This window comes from Astatotilapia calliptera, chromosome 12 (genome assembly GCF_900246225.1).
Source record: "Astatotilapia calliptera chromosome 12, fAstCal1.2, whole genome shotgun sequence".
NCBI lineage: Eukaryota > Metazoa > Chordata > Actinopteri > Cichliformes > Cichlidae > Astatotilapia > Astatotilapia calliptera.
Window position 1 is genome coordinate 14288867 of NC_039313.1, and position 24769 is coordinate 14313635.

The following is a 24769-nucleotide window of genomic DNA, read 5'->3' on the forward strand; positions in this document are numbered from 1 at the left end:
TTAATGTGAACAACATTTTCAGTATACTTGCTATGTGAACTGTATTTCTCTGAACACGTAAACACTGTATGGAACGGCGGGTAAAAATATATCCACCATTCTCCATGCTCGAACCTTTTTCTTTAAGTCCTAGATTTTAAAATATTTCCTGTATCAAAGTTTGGCAAGTAAGCATCATTCTCCTTACCACCATGTTACTTTTATCTGAATGGGAGCAGTGCAACACTGCATATGTTTAAACTTAAACGACACTTTAATTCTGTCAGACCAGTGTGATAGTGTACTTTAAATACTTTTTTATTACTAAAGATTTAAAAATCACTCTTTCAAGTTTTTACTGCTTGGTACACTTACAAAATGCAGAGGCTAAAATGCAGTTTATACTGGTCGTGTAGTCAAAGTGAGAGCAAAAACTGTGCGTATGTAAAAACTGTTTTAGGCACAGCTGCCATGTCACACTGTAAATCTGATCTATTGGATTTCAGTGTTTGCATGGCAGTTTATGGTTTACAGCAGTTCTCAAGTACAGACACAATGGTGTTAGCTCAGTCAGAATACTCAAGTCTTCCCGAAATCTCAGGAGACTCCATACAAATGCATTTGTACAGTTTCAAGTTTCACATATTTGTGTATCACAGTCCCAGTGAGGCTTTGATCAAAGATGCCATATCCTCAGGTATGGTCCCCTCATCACCTAAAGGACAAATCATTTGTTAGCATTATTTTTGCATTATCCTAACCAACTTAGCTAACCCTATTCCAGTTAACAAAAGGCAGGGTACACACTGCAAAAAATATCTACATTTTCCTGTGATTATCTTCTCAATCCTCATTGTTTGCACTTCACCTGCCTAATAATGTTAATCAATTTCCCACATTTTCCACAATAGAATCAGGTTAATCCAATAACTGCTCCTGGAATTCATGCACTTTCCAAACAGAAAAACCCCATAAAACGTGGACCCAGTTTTAAAGTCAGCTGGAGTTTTAGCAGAAATCAAAAGCAAATATTTACAGATGTAGACACTGCAGTCAGAGGCTTGCAACCTTTATCTGAAAAAAATATGTCGTACACATAAGCTAAAGATAGCGGCTGTGGTGTTTAAAAATGTCACTCAAAGACAGAAAGAAGCAAAATAGAGTATCGATTCGGGTGCTCACACAGAGAAAGAGAAGTGTCAGATGGCCAGTAAGTATTACTTGCTAAAATAAAAATTCAAAGTGTCTGCTTGCAGAGCACAGACGTGAGTGAGGGGCAATAATCTCTCTGACAAATTTGGTACTCGTACAAAATTTGCAGGAGTTTATTGTGAAAGCAGCTGACCATGTTTAAAAGAACAGAAGCACACTTTGGGCCTTAAAGGCTAGAACTTCTTAATGAAATCCTCACTACTGTTTTTTTATGTTTTGAGTATTTTTTTCATGTTTATTTTAAAAACCGAAACAAATGCATTTATCTAATTGAATTTATCTACTAGAGAAACCTTCGGTGAAAATAGGTACAGCACATATCTTTAAATATCTCCTTACTTTGTTCAGATGAGATCATGTCCTGCTCCAGCTTTAGTTTCTTGTTGCCCAGTTGCAGGATGCAGTCCTCTATAGTGTCCTTACTGATCAGCTTAATCACCTGTACAGTTCTGATACAGAGAAGTAGATCCATCACTACACACTGCATGTGTGCAACCATACTAACCACAGAATTTCCTCCCAACAGAACCTGCATTGATATTGCAAAACGCTTTTCTGCCCAGTAACTGACATGATAAGGCACAATCACAAGACATTGTTGGGTAAAATATATCTAGGATTGTACACAGATTCCATCTAACCTGGTCTGGCCCACACGGTGACACCTATCCTCTGCTTGTTTGTCATTGTAGGGATTGCAGTCGATGTCATGTAGAATCACAACGTTAGCTGAGGTCAGGTTTATGCCGAGGCCGCCAGCACGGGTTGACAGCAGGAACACAAATATGTCAGGGTCTGTGTTGAACTCATCAATCAACACAATCCTGAAGGAGAAAGAAAACCATTTAACAGCTACAGGTGGGTACAAGCTGAATTGAACAGACATTGGTTCCATTTTGACACATTTTTACCTGATGCAACAGCTAGAATAACAGATGTGCTAAACTTTTCAAACAGCTTAAACTTTAACAAACACTTCTGCAGGATTTAAGGTGCCTTTACTGTAATGTAATATCTGATGTTGTTGAAGTTCCAGTCAAAGTGTCTGTATAGACATCCACATGTGCACAACGTGACCTTTTAGATATTAAATTTAAATCATGTTACAATTTTATTCTACTGGTTTGCAGAACATAGAATATAACTAGAATCTAAGGAGCTTGGGGGAAAAAAGTGACTCAAAAGAAGTTTAAAGAAGTCTAGTCGCTTTTCTTTCCAAGCTCCTTAGATAAGCATGACCTATATGACTGAGAACCGCAAGAATGAAGTCCAATAAATAATTTTAAAGGAAAAGATTTAGACCTAATAACATCAAATGCTTGATGCCTTGTTAGCTACAATGATCTTATTTCAATATTTGAAACCCACCTGTCCGCTATGGGTGTGGATCCATCCAGTCTGATGTAACGATGCATAAGATGTTTCAGCAGCACTTCCACAATATCAAGCATCATGGTGAACTGACTGAATAATACCACTCGGTCCCCCTGTATGACGACAGGAAGGTTGTGCTGTAAAAAATCTTAAACCTGTGCTCCAAAAATCAAAAACGTAGAACGAAATGGTTCGGTATATTTCTATCTACCTTCTCTTTAAGTGAGGCCAGCAGCTTTGTAAGGTGGTGGAATTTTCCAGAGTCAAGCAGGAGATCATTTTCAAGCTGGTAGGAGCTGATAGTGGAGTACTGCTGGCACAGACGATTCAGCTCAAAATCTGACATCACCTCCATGTCCTCCTGTATCAGAACAGGATCTGCATCATAGTGTGTTGGCTCCTGAGGAGAGAGAAAAAGAGACGACCCAAAACGTGTGAAAATGTACTAAATCAAAGTCCAGCATTCAGCTAGTCAACAGCGTACCAGGATCCAAAAACATGATGATGGCAAAGAAATCTAAATGTTTGGTGTTGTGAGCCAAATCTGCAAGCTAAATATCACAACTTGAAGACGTTTCTGGATAACAGAATGAAAAACCAGAATGTCAATAACTTCAAGATTCAAAGGTTGTTGTAATGTGTGAAGCAGAGAAAGTGATGTTTTCATGTCATTGGTTGTATTGAACTAATGAGAATCAAATTCCCTTGAAAACCACCAAAAGTGACATTGAACTTGAACACTATCAGCAAAGACTTATTAGGTGATCACTGTGTGCAAAAACAAGGAGTCCTCCAGAACATAGTAGTGATTCTTCGGAAATGTGGACGGAGGGCTCACTGTCTTAGCATGAGCTAATCGATAATTCAGCCAACAAGACAAACAAAACACAATAAAGAACACAAACAGTGGTTGTCGGGGAGTATCCTCACCTTGAGCATAAGCTTGCTCATGGCTTTTAGTTTTTCAGTGGTGTAGTACTGTCTATGAAGCAGAGGGTGGTTGGCCATCTTCCTCAGCTGCATCATCACATTACACAACTCTCGCTCTGAAGAGAAGATGCATGTCAAGAATTATTAATCAAACATTGTTCTATATTACTGTAAAATAGTATCCCGAGTTATACTAAAGAGCTCTAATTCCACCCAGTTCATTTAATGTGGGGCTTACTTTCGCCATTCGTGGTGGATTTGAGTTTTTGAAAGAGGTTCTGGTACAGACCCCGCTGCTTCTCACTCATTGAGCAGAACTCCACAGTCTCTTCCTTTGCTGGAAGCTGCTGAAGGACCTTGGGGGGGGGGAAAAGGAGCACCATTAGTTAATTAGTACATATAATCCCTGTAAATGTGTATGATTAAAACGGTTTGTTAGTTTTTCCTGGAAGCTTATCTTTTAGCCCAATAGTCATTTAAATAAGATCAACTCCAGACAAGAAGGATTTTCATAGAAAGTGTATGAATATTTATTTAATTCTAACTCGATTATTACTTGAAGTTCATTACTATTAAGAGTTTCACACATCTTGGGCAAAAAAAACGAAAGCTGTAATGCAGGCTTTCATTCCAAATACTTGAAATTCTCATAATACTTGTACAGTACAAATGTGCAACTTTCTCAGATTAACTGACCTCGCTCTTGATCCGTCGGAGGATGAAAGGTTTCATGATGAGTTTGGCCTGAGAAATACGATCCCTCTCGAAACGACTCTGCTCTTCATGTGATTTCTAACATGCAATGTAACAAGCAATTTGAGTCAGGAGACAGAACAACAGAACACGCTACTACTAAACAGATTTTGCATGTTCTTCTTGCACTGTTTTAACCTGTGAAACAAAAGATCATGACATTTGTCTGTAATTAAAGTGAAAACCAGGGGACAATGAATAATCAGTTAATTTCAGAGGCTCAAGTTTATATTCAAACCCTGTTCCTTGATGCAGCACCTGTTTTGGTATTTGAGCTGTTTTAATCACTCAAATTCTTATTTAATAAGAGAAGACATGACCGACTACAGTTTAACAGAAAGAGAAAGGAGTTGCATTTTCTTGTAATTCTGGAGTTATTTAGTGCTTAAAAAGTACAAAAAACCCCACTTCTGTCAAAACAAAATCGACTTGACAGACACTTACCATAGAAAACATTTTTGAGAGCTGGGTAGTGGAGCTGGAGAACATAGATGGCATGATGAAGTTCAGAAGAGACATCAGCTCTAAGAGGTTGTTCTGTAACGGAGTTCCTGTCAGCAGCAAGCGATGCTCTGCCTACAGGGAACCAGACAGAAACCGAACCCCGTTAGGCGCAACAAAGAAAAACCACAGTGGTGTTAAAAAAAAAAAAAAAAAAGACTACACAGAGGTCAGCTTACATTAATAGCCATAAGATGCCGATAGCGCAAAGAGTTCATGTTCTTCAGCATGTGGCCTTCATCAAAAATGGCATATATCAGCCGCAGCTTACGAAACAGGCTGCGGTCGCTGTCGTTTCCTATTGCCAAGTTATAACTGTAAAGAAACAAACAAATGAAATAAAAGCAAAGGTATGAGTGAAAAGTTTCTATCGTTTCCTCCAGGAGCTCATTCTTCACTGCACTAATTCGATCTCCTGGTAGCATGTTTGCTAAAATGATGAGTGATCTGTGTTTGCTTACGTGGTCACAATGACATTGAAGTCAACATCTCCATTCAGGATGTCATGTTTGAGGTAGCGACGATCTTCTATAGATCCTATACAGAATAAAGGAACACAAACACAATGCTTTGTTTACAAACTGAGGAAATTAGATTTTTAAGCAAGGTCAGATACAAACATTCTGAAGCAAAAATCAAATGCACAATTTAAAAAAAAACTTTTTTAATTGTGCAAGTGCACACAGCAGACATGTGGCATCCAGCTAAACTTCTAACAATCACCACAGATTATGCATATTTACATGTGAACATCATGCTCCACAGAACACAAATTCTCGAGTTCCTAAAACTGTTTCAGTTAATTTTCTAGCAACACTTAATTAACTATAACCTTACCATAATAGACGAGAACTTTGAGATCTGGACACCAGAGTTTCATCTCTCTGACCCAATTATCTACAAGACAAATTGAAAACAACACAGGTCAGAAATTGTCATTTCTTTAGGTTTTATGTAAATAAAAAGATTCAGATAGAAATATTGAAGTTTGTACCATAAATGTTAATGAAGATAAAAATCTGTGTGTATATTGTTCTGTTTCAATTTTCAAGTTATAATTTCAATAAAGTATCTATCTATGTGGACTATTATTCAAGCTGAAAGATTACACGGTATAAAGTGAAGTGGCAAAGCGCGTGACATGTGGAGTTCATTACCCAGTGTAGAAGAAGGCACAGTGATGAGGTGAGGCCCTTCAATACCATTCTGGTACAGCTGAGCTAGAAATGCTATAGCCTGGATAGTTTTCCCTAAACCCTGCAGGTTGGACAGTGAAAGAGACAAAGCGATACAATCAGACATGAGACACGAACAGTAGCAACAGTGTTCAAACACTTATGTTTGAACACTGTTGTTTCTCAACAATATTAAGAACAAAATGTTGACCAACTGCACAAATCAGTGCTCTCTTGCCATTTTTAGGCTAAAACAACACATTTGCTTTAATTCAGTATCCATATTTATACTTTTTGGGAAGAAAAAAACAAACTTATACAAACTTATGTCGGATTTAACATTTAACAACAGGTCCCAAGCTTATTGCCTCACCATTTCATCAGCAAGGATACCGCTCAATTTGTGTTCATGAAGAAGCAGCAGCCACTTTAGCCCAATTAGCTGATAGGGTTTCAGCTGGAACCTGAAGAACAACAATAATTACAGACTGAGAAAAAGAACTAGGTCTGTCTTTTTTCCCCCAAACACACCCTGCATGCATAATTTATGGAGAAATGATGAAAAGCTGTTATAACAGCAGTTATGGCCAAATTCATTCTGAGGTCACAAATCACCTCAGTCTTCCTACATTGGTTCCTACACTGTTTGCAAATTCTGCACTTTCCTTCCAACATTGGAGAGTTAAGTTAAAGATCGTTCAGCTTTCACTCAGTAGCAAAAACATTCAGACATTTCTTTCTAATACTCTGCACATCATACTCGCTTGTTTTTTGTATCACATTTGCTTGTCTTATACATTGAAATGACAACAGAAAGCCTCCTTTATCAAGTTACAAAATATTTTTTAAAAGTTCTGTAAAGACATTTTTAACAATCTTGTTATAATAAAGAACTGATTTTTTTTATTACGAAATTTCAATTTTTTTGGTTACAAATTATTGAAACAATCGACAGTTTGCACAAATATCTTGAACTGACCTTCGTCTTTTTATAGAGATACATTCAACAATTGTGCAAACAAAAACCCATTAAAAAAATATAGCATGAAAAGTACAAACAGTGACATCAGTGGAGACATTTAATTTTTTAAACACTGTTTCACTTCAGCTCTTTATATGTTGTAACTTCATTCTTCCCCATGGCTGACAGATGAACCAATAGCAGTACATGTAAGAGCGGCCCACAGACCGGCTATACCACATATTTTTGACACTTGCCCCAATTTGACAACAGACACTCTCTGCAGATAGTCTGAAGCTCCCCACAACAGCCCACATGCTACCACCACTGAACTATTATTTCCCCATTATTCTTTAACACAGCCTGAACTCTCGGAGACAGTTTTCTTTTGATTTCTAGAAGTACGTTTCAGAATATTTACTTTGAACCCTTGCATTAGAATCTGATGTTGGTCATACTACACAAAAACTTAAGAAATTTAAGATGGTTCACAAACTGTTTTCAAGAATTACACTGTACTCACTGGGTGTTGAGCACTGTGGGCTGTTTCATGGTTCCTGTCCCTTTCTCCATCACTTGAGTGACTTGTTTGACCATTTTTGATGAAATCGTCTCGCATTTGCTCATCAGCCCCAGGACAACCTTCCTCTCCTTGAGGACGACTCTGCAGCCCGCCAGCAAGTCTTCTGAAAGTCCATTGTTCTTATTGAGAACATCAACCTGGAGGAGAAAAACATCAAACAACAATTAGCATGACAAATAAATCTGACTAAATATAGAGAGGAGTCATTACTACTCTATTTGTACACATTCTGATAAATCTTATCCATCTTTGCATATTTACCCTCTGATGATAGAGGTGTGGAGAAAAAGAAAACTATTGTGATAAAACTATTGTGCTGAACAGAGCATGTTATCTGCAGAACAAGCCAATACAGCATAAACAAAAGGTTGCATTCAGTCAGATGATTTCAGACTGTGAATACAGCCCTTTGTTTTTATACCTCTTTGGACAAAAACTCTATCAAACTGTTTTATTTAACATAAATAATCTGCTGGAAATCTATTTGTGGTTTCATGCTTCTTGTTTAGAAACACATGGCCTCTTACCAAGCTTTTCCAGCTTTTAAAGGGTCTCAGTTCCACAATTTTCTGTGCCTTTTTAATGGAGCACCCAGACATTAGTGACAGTTCGTCTAGTGATGCATCCTGGAAGAATGCAAGAATCTCCCTCTTCACTTCTGTCAAGCCTACTTTAGAGTCCAGCTCATCATCTGAATCCTCAAACTCGCTGCTTACTGGGTCTTCATAGTCGTTTTCGCCCTCTGAACTGACATGTTCATCGGAGGCACGCGCCTTCCTCTTTCTCTCTGCCGCCTGCTTCTTAGCTATGCTGGTTCCACTGGCAAATCTGGACAAAGTCTGGGCAGCAGATAAAGAGGAAGAGGACTTCAGCGAGGAAGAGGTAGTAGTTTTGTTGGCAGAGGATGATGAAGCCGCTGGACCAGATTTTCTTACAATCCAAGAAGACAGAGTGGCACTTTTCTCTTTGGAGTCTTCGTTGTCTTCCAAGTCAGAATCATCTTCACTGTCCATTGTATTTTCAGAATCATCTGTACTGTCATCCTCCGTTTCACTGACATGGTCTTGCCTCTTTTCAGCATTTTTCTGGTCTTTTCGGGGCCTCAGCTCTCTCTTTGACTCGTCTTTCTTCTTTGATTTGCTGGATACCTTTCCTTCTGACCCATGCGAGCTGAAACTTGTATTATCTAATATCAGAAAACAAACGGAGGTTTCAGAACCAGTTAAGCACTTCAACATTAAATTGAAAGTACATATAAACTGCTTGTTAAACAGTGAAAATATTCAGATGACAGCTGTTGTGTTTGCACCTGTGTCTGAGAACATCTGTAGAACCTGCAGAGCATCTTCAAAATTAAAGTCATGTTCCTGCAGCACCATCCTCAGCTCCTACAACACACAGACTACGGATCAGTCGTCAAACTAACACAAAACATTGTTTCAGAAACAGCTGTAATTTTGACCGACTTCCTTTTCTTACTATTTTGTGTCGATGTAATTTTCTTTGAACTCATCAGTAAATGTTCAACTACATCTTCTCCACCTTTATACGGTGCTTAATACATTTATTAGGGGATGAAAACAAACATTTTAGAAATCTTGTTTTAAACAAAAACTTTCACTTAAAGACATTGTACATACTGGTGGATAGACCATTGTAGAAGGCAGCTGTGGTAAAAACCATACACTTGGTCATGGTCTAATAAATTTGTCAAGCACTGTATGTATATTTTAAGTTTACTTGTTGGCCTTCTAGGACTGTGGCATGTAAAAAAGAAGGCAGAGCCAGAAGGGGAATTCCCAGGGTGGAATTGAACCAGGACACTACAGCAAGGGTTGCCTTCTCACCAGCCGAACTAAAGTGGCACATTGACACATTTACTTTTTACTGCAGTGTTGCAGGCCATTTTATACAGTTTTTGTAACATATTTTTTACATCAGTGGAAATGTTAATTGCGACATTGTGAATTTAAGACATCTCTCACTCACCTCCTTGTCCTGGTCAGGAAATTTCTTCTGCAGTCTTCTGACCATAGATGCCTGCTTCTCCCAGCTTGGCTCTTTGTCCTCATTTTCTTCCTCATCAGAGGCCTGTCCGTTAAAAAATGCAATAAAATTACCATTTTAATTTACAAAAAAACAAAACAAAGCAGGAGTCAGTTCTTGTAAACCACGCTTTTGTTCTGTTTAAAAGAAAATTAAAGTATTCCCAGTGTTCTGTGCACACTGTTTTCATGCTGTATCATGACTGAAGTCACCATTAGTGTCGCAAAGATGCACAATTCTTCCCATTTTAAACTATTAAGACACAGTTAGAAGGCTTACCGCTGATGGTTTTGTCTTCTTGCTAGGTTGAATCTCAACACTGTCTTTAGAGCTGCTGCTTCCATCCTGCTTTCTCTTCCTGCTTTGACTCGGGCCTGAGAGGACAAAACAGACAGTGTTCCTAATAAATCTAACTAATTAAGAAACAGATCTATCTACTTTAATCACTTTAAGAGGATGTTATTTTTACAATAACATGCTCATATATTTGGAATAATTATTTTTCACACCTAATAATTGCTTCTTTTTTTCTTTTTACTCTTACTTACTCTCTATAGGTTTAGATTTGGTATATTCTTTGTAGAACTAAAGATTTCCCTTTAAGTTATAAAATAAACCTCAATATGAAAAGTAAAATAAATACTTACCTTCTTTATCACCATATTTTAAAAGGCAAGCAGCTACAGCCCCATCCAGTGTGCTTGTACTTTCAACGATCTGAAAGGAAAACCGAACGGATCATCTCTAATGAACAGTGACTACATTTGAAGTGGCTAATATATAAATACAGTTTTCAATCACCATTATAAATATTACATTTGGGAAGGGTGCTGAAAAACCAGGCAGCAGGCTGGTTCTGATTTTTAAACACTAAATAATTTCTAAAGCAAACATAAAAAATATAGAACTTATTTTAGGTATTCTCTATGAAGAAGTTATATTCAATGCTAGCAGTTTACAGGCCACACACAAATTTAACTAAAGTAAATGAACATGGGTTAAAGAAAATCAATCGTAAACATTAGTGGGCTGATTATTTACTGAGCAAAGAATTAGCTAAAAAAAAAAAAAAAAAAAAAAAAATATGTAGCCTGAAATGGACAGACCATTGAGCTCTTATTGGCACAAAAAAGCCCATTCACCCCTAATGTTTTATACTTGGCAACTGGCATTAATGCATAAAGATACTAGGGCTTCCACAAACGGTTATTTTGATAGTTGACTAGTCACCAATTAATTTTGCGATTAGTCGGCTAATCAGATCATGCATCCATTGGACGTAACACGTACAACTTATTGACTATGTGCACTTTAGCATATGCTACTTCCGGTGCGGAAACTGCTGTGGGGAGCTTTGTTTCCGGTGTCCTATTCGCGCCTGGTTTACGGTCCAAAACAAGTTAAGCAAATGAATGAATCAAGCGGCGATTTACATTTCTATAGATGTCTTGGGCATTTACCCAATATACTGTATCTGTAAATGATGTTCATCGACTTGTCGATATTTTTTCCCCCGCACCTCAGAGCAAAAGAGAAAAGGGATTCAAATTAGGGCTGGGCGATATGACCCAAAATTCATATCTCGATATTTTTTAGCTGGATGGCGATATAAGATATATATCTCGATATATTTTTTTAAAGCCATAAAGTAAGAACAAAAAGAGAGTTCTTAGTCAAAGCTGTGTCCCAGATGTCACACAGGCACTTTTATTAACATAGAGCAGATGTACATAAAATTTACTCAAAACTAAATTATGAGCATTTATTAAATAATAATGCTCCATAAATAAAAGAAAACAATGTTGTTTTTGTGCATAACAAAAAGATCACAATTGTGCAGTCAAAATGTAAACTAAAAGACGCTGAGCACAATAACAAAGACAGATTTCACAGCTGCTCTGTTCCCAACTTGTACCGCGTGACTGACAGCCTGGAGTTTTTAAATCCGCTTCGCAACCACGTCTCTTAACAGGTGCCATTTATGGTCCTTATACACAGGGTAATATTACGTTGAAGCACAGTACGTATCACTCCGCGAGGCTCAGCCGTAATGCTCCGACAATCCATCAAGCGGTGCAGCACCGTAGCTTACCAAAGTCGTACTAAAACATTTTTTGACAGATTGCTGAGCGCCGTGTTCCACATAAAATCGGTTCGCGGCCATCAAGCACAACCAGAATTCATACATAAGGCGCGCTGTCAACTTTTGAGAAAATGAAAGGATTTTAGTCCGTGCAGCACCTCTGGGCTGCATGGCGTTAGCGTGGTTAGCTCGTTAGCGTGGTTAGCTAGCTAACACACTGACGCCGTCCAGCCCCACGCACGGGGCGATGCGCAGTAACTCGTTAACGGAGATTTGCCGTGTCCATCTTGTCGCTTCCTGCAGGTGAAGCGATGGGGGAGGAGGGGGAGTTGTGTTCAGTGAAGGAGAGGCGAGGCCGAGTAACGTTGCGTAAAGACGAAAGTGGACGAAAGAGAGGCAAACTTGTGGCTCCACAAGTATAATTATAACGTAACATAGACTATATCGATATAAAGGATATTGTCACATCTTATATCTCGTATAAAAATATATCGATATTTTTTAAAAACTCGATATATCGCCCAGCTCTAAAAATGTTATATTTCTCAGCTGTCCCTCGTTTATCGTGGGTGTTATGTTCTAAAAATAATCAGCCATAGGTGAAATCAAGTAGCCAATTTTATTTTTTGACGGTGCAAAACATTTCGTGGACATACAGTACTGCACTTCAGAGTCACACTGCTAGCGATCGATGCAGCGATTGTGTACTGTACAGGAGAGACGGCACGGAGGAGATCGTCTGCAGCGATCAGGACGCAGGACACAAGGTGACGTAAAAAAAATAAGCATGCAAACTTGCACTAAAAAATCTGCGAAACAGCGAGGTGAAATGTGAACCGTGTTATAGTGAGGGACCGCTGTAATTTTTAAGGTAAGTCACAACATACCCTTCGTAAATACTAATGTATAAAAACCGTTACCAGCAATCATTCATTTTTGTGTGGCTTTTTTCACGGTTTGTTAACATGCTGTGTATGTGTGTACTTGACTAGCTGATCTTGACATAACGGGGGAAACATCTGGTTTGACTATTCTTCCCCTGTAGTTTGAATGCTGAACATTTGCCTGTTTAAATCATAAGACCAGTCACTATACAGAGATGTGCTTCTGAATGTGGACGATGTGTCTTCTGCTGCAGTGATGCAGTTCTGCTTGTGTTGAGTGATGTAAACAACTGATCGATCTAAACTCTTTAAACGTCAAAATTGATCATTAGATTTTTTATGACACAACAGTGGTGAGTGTTCCCACCTTCTTCTCTTTGTAACTTAACGCGATCTTTCCGTTTTGGACATGATTTTGGAGTATATCTTCGCAGTAGCGATTGACCGCAAAGTAAAGCTACCGGAAATGTACAACCCCACATCCAGTCTCAAACCAGGAAGTTAGCATTTTCTCGTGCACAGGGTCAATTGAACCAGCATGCATCTGCTCTTATATAACTATCATTAGCTTACAGCTTTAAGTGTTTAAGGTATGTCCTAACTAAAAATAAAGACAAGATGGTAGTTTATTAAATTTTCATGAAATTTGCTGATTGTTTCAGCTAAGTTTAATAAACTCCTTGCTATCTAAAATATAACGGGACACCGGAGTATATTCTCGAGCATCTCACACTTCTGATAATCAGTTGTCTTCTTGACATTTATTCAGCTGTGTAAAAACTAACTTTAATCTCAGCCAAACCGATTTAGTGCTGTAAATCGGTTACTGCCGAAGTAGTGCTGTCTTGATAAACTGAGCAGATATTTGAGGTTTACACAGCTACATTCTTGTCTGAACATATATTAAATGTTTATTTTGTGACCCAGAAAGAATAAGAGTAATATTAAAACTAACTAGCTGCCGCCATTGTTGGAAACTGAGCTGGGTTGTGCTATGAATTCTGGGACAGGGCTACTTCTTCTTCTTCGGGGTTTAACAGCAGCTGGTATCCTTGTACATGCAGTGCTGCCATCTTCTGTTTCAGTCCGTTATTACACTCTTAAATCCTACTTCTTATTCCTGCGTCTGTTGTGATCTTACAAAGCTTCAAACGACAGGTCGACTATTAAATCAGTCGTCAACGATTTTGATAGTCGACGTAATCGTGACTAGTTGACTAATCGTGGCATCCCTAAAAGATACAAAACCTTTATTGAAACTCACCTCCAGCGCATCCAGTCTTGTCAGCTCAGGAAACATCTCCATTAGTCTGTTCAATTTGTCATCCAATTCATTGTCCACATCCGTATCATCCAGCACTACAATTTGGGATGCTTTACCAGCAGGCTTGCTATAAAAGAAAGATAACAACTCTAAAATATGCAGTGGATCAGTGAATGAATGCATACATTTGGGGGGAAAAAAATAATTACTAGTTATTTTAGCATATACACACTTGGAGTTTTTTGTTAACGACATCTTGGTTTTTGGTTCAGAAATGACTTCATCCTCCTCTAAATCAATAGTAAAGACTTCCTCAAAAACAACTCCTCGGGCGACGGATTTTGGTGGGGCTTTGACAGGCTTTGTCTGAGCTGGGGGGAAAAAAGACAGCAGAAACATGTTGGTAGATGTTTTCCTAACAGCAGACAAAGAAATTTCATTCGATATATTAAAATTAATGTTTGCAGGAAAAATACCAGTGAAGAAGACCAGTGATACTACAAATTGTATGACACATGTCTGCTTTTACGTTTTTCTTGGCAAAACATGGAACATAACCACATGCATGGAACTACTTGAAGTTAAAGAAGGTGGATATGAAAAGGACCAAATCCTGAAATTATGGTTGACTTGTGAACCCTGGTACACAAGACATCATCATAATACTGAGCTTAGTGTTTGTATGCTGCTAAAAGATGAAGATTAGACTGACATCACCTCAAATCTCTAATAGGATTTCTGAAATGGCTTAACAATTGTTGTCTTTTATGCTGTAGGTGTAATATTTGATTGTGTAAATGGCCAGCTATAGATTGAAAGAATTATTTCTAAATATCTACCTCAATACTGCTGCGGGGGGAAGCCATGCTGAGCTGTTAAAGTGATACAGGTCATGCTAACGATAGCATTTCAACACATCTAGCTATCAGCAATGCAGAGCTAGCCTTTACATGTAGCTGCTGGTTACCTGGTTTGTTCTCCTTTTCAGACTCTGGACTTTTTGACCCGTTAACCTGGTCCTTGCTGCATGCCCTCTCATCAAAACGGAACCGGTCTAAATTGAAGAGACTCATTTTACCAGGTCCTTTATGTGCCTGACAGCGGCACTTCTTTGTCTCTTCCTACTCAGCCGTATTTTTTTCCTGTTCAGCCGTACGAAGCACAACGTGATGCACGATGTGAGTCCGCTAACTAGCACCAGATATTAGCATAGAGGGTAAGAAAGCTGTGTCACTGCTCCGTTTTTAACGGCATTAGCTTAAAATTGATCGGTAATGTCACACGGGTTTTGTAACAAAGAAAACGGTTAAACTCCCGAGTTATGTATGCTGCATCCCTACTATACCCGGTTTCCCGCGAACTCCCTCGGCCCTGGAGGAATCCGAGCCGGCACAGCTCATTGGTAAGAGGAAGAAGTGGGCGGAAACTCATCGGTAAGTCAAGATGGTACTCTGTAGCATACTTCCGCTTTCGCTCACATTGAGTTTTACAGGGCTAATGGTAATGTAATGAGTGTCAGCGTCTCATCGCGAATATAAATACATATGAATGCATCCGTGAGGTATCACGGCGTTTTCCTTTCCACTAGTGGGCAGAAGAGAAGGAGGTTCATTATTTTCACGGCAGTGTTGACGTCGCTTATGAAATCACTGATGTATAAAATTACACACCCGGTAGCACTTGTGGGTAACCATATCATTTGAATGTATGGATCATTAACTGCAATATGCACTTTGTTTTAAATTGTCTGGGTATGAGCTAATTACAAAGATACAGACATGTCTTTCTAAATTGTAATTACTATGCAATTTACAGGTACTAGCCAAGTCCATGAAATTTGTTTAGAATGGGGTCGTCGGTTTTTACAGAGCGTTGACAATGAGCAATTCTAAGTAAATCGTGGTGCAATATTAATAATGATGATAACAATAATGATAATAATAATTTCCATCATGAACATCAAACTGCTGGATGTACTGTGAAAACAAATAGCATTGCATGCCTACAGGGAATGCCTGTTTTTGTGAACCCAGATTTGTCTTGGAAGGATATGTTCTGCTTTCATTAATGTATTTATTACCATCAAAGCAATAATAACTTATTTCTTCTGCATTTAACCATCCAACACGAGAACTCTTAATGGGAAATATAAATATAAATTTATATTGGGAATATACATTTTTTCCCAAAGTCTTCTAAATACAACAAATTTTCCTGCTCTATATGCCATTTATCCCCAGATAATACCCAATATGTAAAATCTGGCTCTGTCAGGAGAAGGCAAGGCAAGGCAAGTTTATTTGTATAGCACAATTCAACAACAAGGTGATTCAAAGTGCTTTACAGAGACATTAGAAACAAGAACAAATAAAAAGCATGATTTAAAATTGATTAAAACAAGCAAATAAACTAACTAACTAATTAACAAACAAACAAACAAACAAACAAAACAGTATATAAAATCAAAACAGATAAAATCAGAACAGTAGATAAAATCAGTAGTTAAATGTAAGTTTTGAAATTTAAGCTTAAAGTGTGGATTTGGTGCTTTATTCAAATGCAGCTGAGAACAGGTGAGTCTTCAACCTGGATTTAAATAAACTGAGTGTTTCAGCTGATCTGAGGCTTTCTGGGAGTTTGTTCCAGATATAAGGAGCATAAAAGCTGAATGCAGCTTTTCCGTGTCTGGTTCTGACTCTGGGAACTGATAAAAGACCGGATCCAGATGACCTGAGGGATCTGGATGGTTCATACTGGGTCAGGAGGTCATTGATGTATTTTGGTCATAAACCATTCAGAGCTTTATAGGCCAGCATCAGAACTTTAAAGTCTATCCTCTGACGGACCGGCAGCCAGTGTAAGGCTCTTATCCCCTGACTTGACGCATGAAGTCCTTAGAAACTCTTTTTTTCTCTAAATTTTGCTTTTAAGGAGCCAGACTTTATTGTATATTTGAAATTGTGCTTGAGTGCTCTAGGATTTCTGAAGAGCTTTCAAGGTTTTTATTTGGGCAAAGGCAGATTTTCCACTCATTTTTAGTTCAGTCCTTCCTTCTACCTTACCATTTTCAAATGAATGGAGTTTTGTTGTAGTCGTTTCTTAAGCCACTTAACACTAACACAATGGCTTGACCAATGAATCATTCAAGCACAAAAACACACCTAATTGCAGGCATGAACGAGTGTTCACATAGCAGACCATTTAGCAAAGAATAGCAAAGCATCTGATCAGGGATGGCTTCACTTTTCAGCATGACAGTGAGCTCCAACACACTGCCAATGCAGTAAAAGCATACCTGGAAGGAGAGGCCAGACCTCAACATTATAAAAGCAGTGTGGGATCATCTTGAACTCAAAGAATGTTTTTTTTCTAATTTACTTAAGTAGTTTCACACAACTATGTTTAGTAACTCATATGAAACATCTTAATTTTGACTTTATTTATCTGTTATTTCAGTTAAATACTGTAAATACTCAATGCCTTTACATTCACTCAGTTTAAAAATTTAGAGTACAACAGTCAATTTCTTTGGAGTTACTCAACACAGTTGGGTGGAAACATTTAAAATAACCTTTTTAATTTTACTTAAATAACACAAATAACTTAAGTAAACTTAAAAAAACTCATATGTTAAGTAAATCCAACTGAAGAGGATATTTTAAAACCAACAATAGTGAGATTTCATTGTGTGTGTGTGTGTGTGTGTGTGTGTGTGTGTGTGTGTGTGTGTGTGTGTGTGTGTGTGTGTGTGTGATACCAAAGCCTGTTACATTTGTACAAACTCTGTTCTAGCTTTATATCCTGTATTTCCATGTACTGTACGGTTAGCAGTGTTTCCATGAATTCCTGCAGCTATTTTCCCATCTTCCCAATGAAAGGGGTGGCTCAAGACTTTCACAAAGTACAGTGTATAAAACACATTTAGATCAAATGTATTGATGCATTTTTGCAATAAATATACAAGATGTTTAAACTTATTTTGTCCTTATAATCTGATAAATATCCCGTTACTCAGCAACCAAATCCCCCAGAGTTTAAAAACTAAAAAAATGAAAAAGTGCCAAACACTGTCACACATTCACAGATCAGCAGGTGGCAGCAGATACATTTTTTTTGAGATGGGGTAAAGGACTACAAAGTTTCCTTCACTTCCTTTTGTAACTTCAGCATCTTCTGGAGGTGTGTTCTCTTTGCTCTCATTTAAGTACCACTTTGGGAGAATACAGTTTGTTCATCCTTATATATTAAAAAAAACCTATCATTATACAGTCCTAGAACTGTCAAACTAGTTCTTCTATATTAAATCTCTGTGTGCAAGGTACAGCCCATTTTAATGGGCGCAGAAACAATAAAGTTGTTAAAGAAATAACAACTTTATTGTCAATTGCCAATTTTCTGGCATTAGATGAAGATCACAGTGATAATTTAAATAACTGATGTATTTGTGGAAACTGATGTATCTGGTGTTTCTTTTTTGTTGTCGGATGGATGTTTCAGTATCTGCTATGCTACAGGAGATCAAGAAAGGAAGAATTGAAGCATGCTTTGTTTCAGTTCAGAGAATTCCACCGGTTCACTTAAAAGTGATACTCAGACGCTTTTAAGTGATATTACTTAGCAGTAACTGCAGACCATTGGGAGCGGAGCAGGCACTCACCTGTTATTGGTGTGTACTTGAAGCTATTTTTATGTAAGGTAGCATAATAATAACAATCATCAAGTGAGTATTGGGCTTCTGCAGATTTTTTTTTTTTGGTTGACAGGTTATTTAATCAGCTGACCTTTGCTGCTGCTCTCTCTTAAGCCACATAATTCAGTATATTAACATAAGTTACATAAAATGTCATGCCTGTTTAAATGGTAAGTGGCCTGCATTTGTAAAGCACTTTACTTTGTTCCTGAGGACCCCAAAGCGCTTTACACTACATTTAGTCGTTCACCCATTCACACACTGGTGATGGGATTGGGGAAGGATATTTGGCATGCAGCCTGGGATCGAACCACCAATCTTCTGATTAGTGGCTGACCTGCTCTGCCACCTGAGCTACAGCCACCCCAAACCCGAGCCAAGGTTTAAATAAAAAAATAACAAGGGTGTTATGTTCTCTCTTATAACTTAACTGCTATGGTAACAACACCTTTTTGTTGAAGTAACTTACTTTATTTAACATGTTTTGCAAGGGCGCAGGCATATCAATGCGCACATACACCACACTTGGTGTTCTCTATTTTATAACATAAAGTAGTACCACTACACAATATATTGCTTTTACTAAATACATAACAAAGGGAAACTAAAGAGGGTCATAAATTCAAATTATATTGGCTGTGCAAATAAAATATATAAATTTTTCTTTTTAGTCCTGCACTTTGTAGATGTTCTTTGTGCACTTGTCTCACAGCTGGCTAAAAGAAAGCAAAGTTATTTATTTCCATTACAAGTTAAAAATGTTGCTTTCTAACAAATCTTCTCACCTAAGAGAAGCAAATTTGTGAAGCAACAACAACTAAGATTGAGCTCTACTGTAGTTCCTCAACCATCCAACTGGTCTGCCTTCCTCCTGGGCAGTCACACACACACACACACACACACACACACACACACACACACACACACACACACACACACACACACACACACACACACACACACACACACACAGAGCTTGAATCAGGTTGTGGTTTGACAGGATGTGGTGACAGATGGATTTAAACTGTATTTCATGTGCAGACTGTGTGCACAGATTATGTGTTAGAGATGGTCTGGCTACATGTCAGACAAACATGTCTGCAGTAAAACCTGATTGAACTTTGAATGTTCTTCTAATGACACATCACAAAACACTTTAAAACACCGGCCTCTTCCATAAACCCAGTTTTCACCAAACCTGGCAACATGATGTCACTACACCTTGCGTCAGAGCAGTGTTGATGGTTACATTTGGTCGTCTCATCATAACACCTCAGCAGCCAGTACAGCGCCATTTTGCCGCCTTACTGTCGCCCCCACCATTGTCATGGAGACCATGTAAGTTATAGCATTGCTTGTGTGTATGTGTGTGTGTTTGTACTCTACCCAAAGCACAATAGACAGACTGACATAGAGTCTGATAGGGGTTGTGACCCTTCACAGCAGGATGCTCAAACTGTGGCTCCTGGCTTCTCCTGTCTCCTGGTCAAGGTTTGTGTGTATATGTGTTCGTGCATGTGTGTGTATGCGTGTGTGTTTGTACTTTCCATTAAAGTTAGAATGTTTTTTCCTTTGTTAGTTTTGCTTTGTCAGGGTTGTTATACATGGGCTTTTCTACTATGTATTTATCAAACTCAGGATTGCACACAGATTCAAAAATAAAACAAGCAAGCATGTCGTGTTTCCACGTGTGAGGCAAGAACCATTTGTACGGTATGTTTTTGCTCGAGTTAATAAGCGAAACAAAAGTATGGAAACATACACAGAGCAAAAGTGAAGCAAGTGATATGACATCCTGCTGCTTTAAAACCAAATTATTAATGTAACAAATACACACACACACAGATAATTTGCTTGCACTTCTCATACTGTAAATCTAAATAGTGTTTATGTTCTCCTGTAATATGTGAAAAGCTTGCATCCACATATTCATTTATGAGGGCCTGTGTCAAGTGCATGTGTAAGTCCACGCCTTACATGCATGCCCGCGCGCTCGTTGTGTGTGCACTTTTAAGGTTGACCCATCCATGATGTCCCAGTGGACTTGTCACAGTGTCTGTCACCACCCAGTCACCATGGCGCCCAACTTGGCCGAGACCCGACGGCGGCAAGGAGCACCTTGTCACCCTGGTAACACGTCTGGGATGTAACCCCCCCACCCCAACTCCCCCAAGAAATGCAGGGAGACACACACACACACACACACACACACACACACACACACACACACACACACACACACACACACACACACACACACACACACTCATTGAGTGTAGGACATATTTCATGTTAGAAGTAACTGTAACAATCAACATGAACTGATGTGAAAACACTGAGAAACAGATTCTAGGTTTCTTTTTTGCACAAAGCCACCAAACATAATGTTAGCACTATCTCATTGTGATGTGGCTATTGGTTTTAAACAGCTTATGATATTTCAAAACAGTTTTGAAGCTCTACTAACATTCATTTACCAAGTTCCACACCACAGACACTATAATACATTTGTGGAGCTGTAGATTACTCTCATATATCCAGCTCTGTCTATACAGCCAACCCTGCACAGCTACTGTATGTTCAATTAACAGAAGGTTTTCCATTGATGTTGTATAAAAAAATGTGCCGCCTCAATTTGCCGCCACAATGCTATGCTTACATGAGCTTATTTAGCAAATTATTGTTATTGTGTCATAGCCAGCCACTGGGTACTTTATGCAAGTTTTGCTTTAGGAAACTGAAATAAGTGAAATAAGTCACCTAACCTTATTTGTTCCTTTGTGGTTGCTACCAGAGATGCAGTGTATAAAAAGAAATACCAACACATGCGAGTGAACAGTATGCTGTGAAAACTTTTATGGATGTGGTGACTCTTATTTCTGCTGGGAAAACTTGTCACTATTACATTTTGGTATAACTGACATTAAGTCAAGGTGACCACAACTGTTCTATAAAGAGAGAAACTCACACATATCCACATTTGACACGTAGAGGGGTAAAAGTTTAATAATAAAAGAGTATCACTAACTGCGTATCTTACTTTCACTTTTGGCAAACAATATCAAAATAGCCTATAAGTCAAGTTTAGCTTATGCTCATGCACCGGGAAACAAACAATATCATAAAGATTTTTTATGATATTTCCAAAAGGTTAGCAGACAAGACTGTGAAGTGCATAATAACTGCAACCAATAAATATGATTTCCTGGAAAAAGGTGGCCAGAATAATTTACAGTGACATAAAAACACAAACCAAGAAAGAAGACAGGATTTGAGGACTGCAGCAATATGCTTTTTATGGACAGCATTTGGGTTATTAAAACATATCCACTTGAAAATCTGCTGTCAGAAAACTTATAAAACACTTTACAGAAAAAACTGCTTTTGTTTAGTCATCACTCATAACCTCTCTCTCTGCAGGCAAAGCGAAACAGCAGTGGGGGAGAATTCCCCTGTTGCTGGCGGTGATGCTGCGGAGCAGCGAGACAACACACCAATCACAGAGAGACAATGACTGATCCTCCTGGCTGCCTTACAGAACATCAGTCAAACAGAGCTTTGTTAGCGCTGCATTCCTCTGTATTGTCCTCTTTGCACTCCGTTAATGAAACATTGTTAATTAGATCTGTGTCAAAAAATGAAAATATATATTGCTACTGTAATCTCTGCATTTGCTTTGTAGCGATAGCGTCCCGTTATTGTGTTTGCCTGAAGTGTGGCACAACTAAACGGTGATTTTCCTTCCTTTCAGCGGCTGCAGTCAACTCTGATGGTTCTGTCACATTATTGCAGTGTTTTAATTAAGCAGAAGGAGACATGCAGAAAGACAGGCGGACAATGAATGATCCCCAGGCTGCCTTATACGACGTTGTTCAGACAGAGCTTTGTTGGCGCTCCATGCCTTTGCATTGTCTGCCTGTCTGCAATTGTTTGAGTCAAATGATGCCAATTATGTCTCTGTCATTTAGACAAATAATATTGTTGGCTTCATGATTTATTTTTCTGCTTTTACCAACTGATTATTGTCCTACTTGGATTGCTTGGTGTAATCTACTACTGCTACAATTTTGTCCCCACAGTTTAGCCTGAAACTGTTGATTTTAATATAAAGGGAGGGTCTGCCTTAAACTTTACCGTTGAAGTGGGAAAAAGTGAAATATAAAATGCAGGCACAATACTAGAGGACATGACTTGGCTCACTGAAATAAGTGCTAGGTGTCCATTCGATTTACTGGTGCCTGAACTTGTTCAGTGGTATTTGCCATATTTTTACTTTTAGGGCTTGTTTCTGGTTGAAAACAAGCCCTAAAAGTAAGTATACACATGTTTACTTGCAGTATTTTAGCACCTGCCTGTGTCAGGAGTTCACTTTCAGCCTTTTGTATGAAGAGATTCAGGTTGTTTGACTCCATGACTTTACACCTATGCACACAAATGTACACTTGCAAGCTCCAGGAAAACTTTCACCCTTGTTAAAAAAACAAAGCTGTCCTGAGAGAAGAGAGCTCGGACAAAGTCTTGTTAGGTTGTTTCTGTTTGTTGGCAGTCTTTCTGGGACAGTTGTGACTGTGTGAGTTCATATGTGCGTGTCCTGGCCTCTCTAGTCTGTAAAGTGGCAGGGACGTTTGAGGTGGCTGAGATGGGAATGCCAGCATAAGATCAGCACCCCTGCTGGTGGACACCAGTTGGGGGTCTGTCCCCTCTAGAACGCCACTGCATCTAAATAGGTGGGTCTGATGGGGCTTGTGAATGAGTGTGTGAGTGTGTTTTGAATTATGTGCGTACATCATAAATATGTTTGCGTCTACGTGGAAGTTAGAGGCCGTGTCTGGGCCTTTTTGTGGGTGGGGGGAGGTTAGTGTGGTGACAGGCTCAGCTGTGCTGAATAGTGGGATAAAAAGAGCTGACGCGACGGGAGTTGATGTCTGACATGACCCCTCTCAGCAGGCGCACCGCAGTGAGCTGGGAGCTGCCACGGTGCGTGCCTGTATGTCTCAGTGTATTATTGGGAAAGTGAAGGAAAGCAATGAAGTTAAGAAGTGAGTTACAGAAAACAGCGGGGGGGGGGGGGGGGGAATAACTTTTTTCACCACCCTGATACATAGCAACACACACAGCAGAGTCCCTCTGTCTATGAAACTCCACCTATGTGGATGTAGCTCTGGTGTACTCTTGTGTAATACAATCTTCTCTGGCCCTTTCCTCCCTTAGCTTTCTGTTTTCTCGGACTCCATATGATATACCTCTCCTTGACCTTCTCGCTCTTTGTCAGTGTCCCTGCGCTCCCTTCTTCCACCTCTTTCCGACTTCTTCAGTCTCTCCTGAAGGTGCATTCAGGCTGGTAAAGTGATCTCCAGCGTGCTATGGCTCTCCTCATTCGTCTCCGTTCTCTTTCATCCCCCTTTGCTCGTCACAGTTTCTTGTCTCATCTGTATTTGCATCATCCCTTTTTTTTCTGGGCTCATTCCTCATTCACTTCCACATCCTCAGTCCAACACGCACACACAGAAACACACACACCTTGGTCCATTTCTATTCACTGTCTCTCCTCTCTGGGTCCAGTTCTTGCCATCAGTCTGATAAGTGTCAACAAAGCCCCCACTGTCTAATATGACCCTCTATTCTTCCCCCATCCCCTCTCTCTCCTTCTCTCTCCATCCTGGAGCAGCCAAGCGTGAGCTAAAGGGAGAGGTGGGGTGGGGGGGGTATTTATCATGTGCACACATCACAACTTCTTTTACCTCTACGCCCACCTTTTTCCTCTCTTTCTCCCCATCATACTTTTTGTTTTGATGTATTGTTTATGCTCCGACACATCCTCCTTAATTTCTTGAACTTTCTGTCATTCTCTGTCTCCTTTTCCCCCCTCTTTTTTTCCCTCCAGCCATCCGCAGCTTGCATGGAAACCTTGCCCTCCCAGCTCTCACAATGGACACCGATGCTTTTAATGTGGAACAATGGGACAGATCTGAAAGTTTAGCCAGCCCTTTGCACTGTATCCCCATGCACTCGCCTCCCTCCGCTGAGCCTTCTCTTTCTTATGCTGCTACATAGACCTGATTTTATTCTCCACCCCAAGCCTTAATTGTTTAAATCTTTGAATATAAGTTAATTAATATTATTATTTGTGACCATTTTTATTATTTTTATTTTTCATTTAAAAAAATGTCTTATAGCCTGGTACTTGTATAGTGCTTTTCTACTCTAACTGAACCTTTTACAACAAGCCTCAGTCACCCAATCACACACATTCATACAAATGCTATTTTCCTATACCTAAGCACCTTGTCTACATTCACACACACGCTTTGATGGATGCATCACAGGCAACTCT

The 24769-nt window shown here is 39.0% G+C and overlaps 1 protein-coding gene across 2 annotated transcripts; it reads right to left on the reverse strand.

The window, feature by feature from the left end:
* Nucleotides 1-26: 26 nt before the first annotated feature.
* On the reverse strand, nt 27-15202 carry smarcad1a (SNF2 related chromatin remodeling ATPase with DExD box 1a). 2 transcript variants are annotated; one of them, XM_026187671.1, is made up of 23 exons: nt 14713-15202; nt 13978-14116; nt 13746-13872; nt 10162-10231; nt 9794-9888; nt 9458-9559; nt 8778-8856; nt 7996-8654; nt 7409-7605; nt 6298-6388; nt 5907-6006; nt 5587-5646; nt 5211-5286; nt 4929-5064; nt 4693-4824; nt 4192-4287; nt 3734-3851; nt 3496-3611; nt 2777-2965; nt 2560-2678; nt 1833-2015; nt 1531-1640; nt 27-694 (listed from the first exon to the last, which is right to left on the reverse strand). In XM_026187671.1, the coding sequence occupies exons 1-23, from the start codon at nt 14816-14818 to the stop codon at nt 633-635; spliced, it is 3162 nt and encodes a 1053-aa protein (XP_026043456.1). In that variant the 5' UTR covers nt 14819-15202; the 3' UTR covers nt 27-632. The 2 variants fall into 2 exon arrangements, with proteins under 2 accessions (XP_026043456.1, XP_026043457.1); XM_026187672.1 differs by lacking the exons at nt 9458-9559; nt 9794-9888; nt 10162-10231; ... (1 more) ...; nt 13978-14116; nt 14713-15202 and adding an exon at nt 8948-8970.
* Between the last annotated feature and the right edge of the window lie 9567 nt (nt 15203-24769).